The sequence below is a fragment of the Aotus nancymaae genome, unplaced genomic scaffold (assembly GCF_030222135.1).
Source record: "Aotus nancymaae isolate 86718 unplaced genomic scaffold, 86718_ANA_hifiasm-v0.15.2.pri h1tg000059l, whole genome shotgun sequence".
NCBI classification, from domain to species: Eukaryota; Metazoa; Chordata; class Mammalia; order Primates; family Aotidae; genus Aotus; species Aotus nancymaae.
The window spans coordinates 1936713-1941329 of NW_026988473.1; the positions used below are offsets into that span (position 1 = coordinate 1936713).

A 4617-nucleotide genomic window follows, 5' to 3' on the forward strand; every position below is an offset into this window, starting at 1 on the left:
AATTGCAGCCATGTGCAGTTCCCAGGGGACCGCAGAGCCTCCCATAGGAGCTATCTTTATGTATCTGGTGGGGGCAGTGCCTGCATGTGCCCTCCTCAAATCCTAGACCCCTCCTGGGCCAGCTCTGGGCCTGACCACTCGCCATTCCACCTCCACCACAGTCAGCCTTCGATTCAGACATATCTGAGCTCATCCTTTGCCAGAATGAGATTAACCTCGCTCTCAAGAACCTGCAGGCCTGGATGAAGGACACACCAGGGTCCACAAACTTGGTGAGCCATGCTGGCAATGGAAGGAGGGCAGGGCAGAGCACTGGATAGCTCTGACCCAGGCCGCTTCCTGCCCCCGAGCCTGGGCAAGTCACTGACTTTCTCGTCTCTCCTGGGACTCCATTGCACAGGGAGCTGTGGCCACAAGTGTGCGGTGGGGGGGGTTGGGGGTGGCCCTTGGCAGGGTCTCACGTCTGCCCTGTGCCCCAGTTAACAAAGCTGGATTCAGCCTTCGTCCGGAAGGAACCCTTTGGCCTGGTCCTCATCATTGCACCCTGGAACTACCCTGTGAACCTGACCCTGGTGCCCCTGGTGGGCGCCCTCGCCGCAGGTGAGGAGGGGGTTCTGAATTCCATACCCTCCCTGCCCAGCAGCCCTTCCCAAAGAGGCCCCCAGAATCCTGCCTATGGAACACCCTCGGCCTCAGGTGCCCTCCCAGCCCAGACCCTGGGCGGGTGTGGGGACCTGGCTCCCCCAGTGATGGCCCCATCTGCCCCTGCAGGAAACTGCGTGGTGCTGAAACCATCAGAAATCAGCCGGGGCACAGAGAAGGTCTTGGCTGAGGTGCTGCCGCAGTACCTGGACCAGGTGAGGGTGGCTCTGCCCTGGCAGCTCCCTGCGCCCCCATGTCTCACCCCTGTGGGCTGAGGACGCCCTGCTGGCCCCGGAGCCTGCCCCTGAGCCACCCGTCCCGCCTTACAGAGCTGCTTTGCCGTGGTGCTGGGCGGGCCTGAGGAGACGGGACAGCTGCTGGAGCACAAGTTCGACTACATCTTCTTCACGGGTGAGGGGGCCAGGTCAGGGTCACAGAGCAGGCGGAGGGAATCGCAGGGGAGAGGGTGGGAGGGCTGTGGAGGGAGGGGGCTGGGGCCAGCAGTGGGGGCCATGGGAAGCTGGAGCTGGCAGAGGCCATCTGCCAGCACAGGCCAGGCCCTGGGCACATTGGAGGAATTGCACCCTGGGGTGGCCGGGCTGGAGGCAGGTCCCAGTGGGTGAGGCAGAACCACCCAGGAGATGTGGGAGGCAGGCCAGGACTTGGGCCGTGAAGGGTTTCTATGAAGACAGTGGGCAAGCCCGCCGACTCCACCACCTCTCCAGGGAGGAGCAGGGCCCCAGGCCTGGTCCAGGTCACTGAACAGCCACTCTAGTTTCCTTCCACGCCCAGGGAGCCCTCGCGTGGGCAAGATCGTCATGACCGCCGCTGCCAAGCACCTGACGCCTGTCACCCTGGAGCTGGGCGGCAAGAACCCCTGCTATGTGGACGACGACTGCGACCCCCAGATCGTGGCCAACCGCGTGGCCTGGTTCCGATACTTCAACGCCGGCCAGACCTGCGTGGCCCCTGACTACCTCCTGTGCAGCCCTGAGATGCAGGAGAGGCTGCTGCCCGCCCTGCAGAGCACCATCACCCGTTTCTATGGCGACGACCCCCAGAGCTCCCCAGACCTGGGCCGCATCATCAACCAGAAACAGTTCCAGCGGCTGCGGGCACTGCTGGGCTGCGGCCGCGTGGCCATCGGGGGCCAGAGCGATGAGCGCGATCGCTACATCGGTGAGTCCCGCTGCCCCCGCCACAGCCCACGTGGGCCGAGACCCCTCCTCACTGGAGGGCCCACAGGTGGACCATGAATCTGGGCCCGCACCTGAAACCTGGCCCCGCACCTGAAACCTGGCCCCATTGCCAGAGCCCGGCCTTGAGCCACAGCTCCGGTGCCACTAATCTGTCTCTGTGCTTCTGAGCCTGTGGCCCCATGAGGCCAAACTGGTCCCTCAGCCCTGGATTCACTGAGCTCAGACCCTGGGCTCCAGGGCCCACTGTGCTAAGATGAACTCCCATCCCACCACCGGCTGTCCTGAAAGGCCGTGACCTCAGATTCTCTGAGCCCACGATCCCCGGGTTCCAAACTCTGATGGCCCCATCCTGAGCCCCCGGGTCTCCTGGGCCGTACAGCTCAGCAGCTCACGGGACACTGCGGCGCCAACATTCTTGGACGCTGTCACTTCATGAACTCCAAGGTTCTGAGATCCCATCACTCCTGACTGTGGGACCAAGGTCGGGGGATTCTCTGGGCCCCACCGGCCCTGGGCAGGCTGGGGAAGCCTAGGGTCCCTTCTAGGGGCTGTGGGGAGACTTTCTTCCCTAGGCATTCCAAATCCTGGAGCCCTGGGATGTCAGACCCCGGGATCCTGGCCTGGAGCCCTGGCCCTTGGCCCTGTCCCCACCGTTACCCCCACCCCTGGGGGCTGTCCTGACTGTGGCCCCGGGGCTGAGCCGTCTCTCGTGCCCCGCAGCCCCCACGGTGCTGGTGGACGTGCAGGAGACGGAGCCGGTGATGCAGGAGGAGATTTTCGGGCCCATCCTGCCCATCGTGAACGTGCGGGGCGTGGATGAAGCCATCGAGTTCATCAACCGGAGGGAGAAGCCCCTGGCCCTGTACGCCTTCTCCAACAGCAGCCAGGTGGGGGCGCGGCCGGGCTGGGGGCAATGGAGGGGCTGAAAGGGGCACAGACTGGCCCCTCTCCTTTCACAGCCCTTCCCTGGAGGGATTTGGGGCAGCAGATGCCTCAACAATAACTATATCTAGGCCACCTGGTAATGCTGCATCCGGCGAGGATGCCTGGCAGAGGGGGTATGGTCCAAACCCACCAGGCATGTGGTGGGCCCGCCCTCTGTCCAGGCCGGAGCAGCCTGCACCTGGACTGTGCAAAGGTTCTGCACGGGCAAGCAGAGGCCCTGAGTGGAGGTCAGGGACAAGGCAGAGCCAGGGCCTGATAGCCAGAGCCCAGCAGGTCGTGGCGGGGCCTGCACCCCCTACTGCAGCGTCCTAACCTCATGACACAACTCAAGACCACTGGCTCCCTGCGGTCCTGCAGGGTTTCCTGGTCTTTGCATCATGGTGGTAATCACCCCCATGGCACCCCGACCCTCACAGCACCCCGACCCTCACTGAGAGGGTGCTGTCCCCGCAAGATGGGTAGAGCAGAGATGATTGCCTGTCAGAGGGTGGAGGGACAGGCGAGGATGAGGTGGGCCTCCTCCACCTCTGCTGTGGAATGGGCGGGGCCCAAGCCCTCTTCCCATGGCTGGAGCCTACTGCCCACCTTCCCACTCCACGGCAGGTTGTGAACCAGATGTTGGAGCGGACCAGCAGCGGCGGCTTCGTAGGCAATGACGGCTTCATCTACATGTCTCTGCCGTCTGTGCCGCTGGGGGGCATCGGTGAGTCCCTGCCCATTTCCACCCCCAGCGAAGCTCGGGTTTGGTACCCCAGACCCAGGAAGTCCCTTCACTCACTGTTCAACCTTGATCCGGGCCCTGAGCCTCTCAAGGCCTCAGTTTCCCTCTCTGTAAAATGGCTCAGTGAATGGCCTGGCTCTCTCTGAGCTCCCTGCCAGCTGTGTGCCCCTGGCTAGGCAGCGGGCTGCTGCTGAGGCTGTGTGGGTGGCCTGGCTCAGGCCCTCGCTCTCTGCGCCCACACAGGCCACAGCGGGATGGGCCGGTACCATGGCAAGTTCACCTTCGACACCTTCTCCCACCACCGCGCCTGCCTGCTCTGCCCCACTGGCCTAGAGAAGCTCAACAACATCCGCTACCCGCCCTATTCCAACAGGGGGCAGCAGCTGGCCCGCTGGGCCCTGGGCTCCCAGAGCTGCACCCTCCTGTGAGTGCCCCGCCCGCCTCCAACGGGTCGCACAGAGAAACCTGAGTCTAGTCCTGAGGGGCTCTGTGCCCCCAACTCATTGTTCCTCCAGACCGCGGGCTCCCCCAGCCTGCGGTTGGTGGAGCTGTGACATGACTGCATCCTGGCTGCCAGGGTTGAAAGCAAGGTCTTGCTTCTATCTGGGGGACACCGTTCGTTCGAGAGAGGCCAAGAGGCCGCAAAACATGCCAAGTGTCCCCACTCGCCCCACCCTCCCCAATTCCAGCCCTTTGCTCTCTCAGTCACGGTTGGCCAGGCCCAGTCCTGGGACAGCATTACCCTGGGAAAGACAGTGCCCTGCCTTCTTAGGGGCAGCAGCACTGAAGGGTTCAGAGCGTGGAGCTCTCTCCTCTAGGCACGCACAGGTCTACCTCTGCCCCATCCCAGCGGCACCGGCACTGCCTCCCCCAGGGACCCTCTCACATCTCACACTGGTCTCTGCACCACCCCTCTGGCTCACACCGCACCCTGCACTCACCCGCAGCAGCTGTGTCCACGGGGAAAGCTGGTGTCTGCCTCACTCCACTGCGCAGCATTACTGGGGACTGTGGCAAGTCCCTTGACTTCTCTGAGCCTCAATTTCCTATGTGAAAGTTGCTGGAACCAAAGTGGAGTCACTTATGTCAAATGCTAGCAAAATGGAGTCG

The 4617-nt window shown here is 63.5% G+C and overlaps 1 protein-coding gene across 1 annotated transcript; it reads left to right on the plus strand.

Annotated features, from left to right (window-relative positions):
* Positions 1-227: 227 nt before the first annotated feature.
* On the plus strand, positions 228-3935 carry ALDH3B2 (aldehyde dehydrogenase 3 family member B2). Its single transcript, XM_021669696.2, has 8 exons — positions 228-272; positions 480-600; positions 772-857; positions 972-1053; positions 1435-1821; positions 2562-2728; positions 3390-3489; positions 3751-3935. The coding sequence occupies exons 1-8, from the start codon at positions 243-245 to the stop codon at positions 3933-3935; spliced, it is 1158 nt and encodes a 385-aa protein (XP_021525371.2). The 5' UTR covers positions 228-242.
* The last annotated feature ends 682 nt before the right edge of the window (positions 3936-4617 follow it).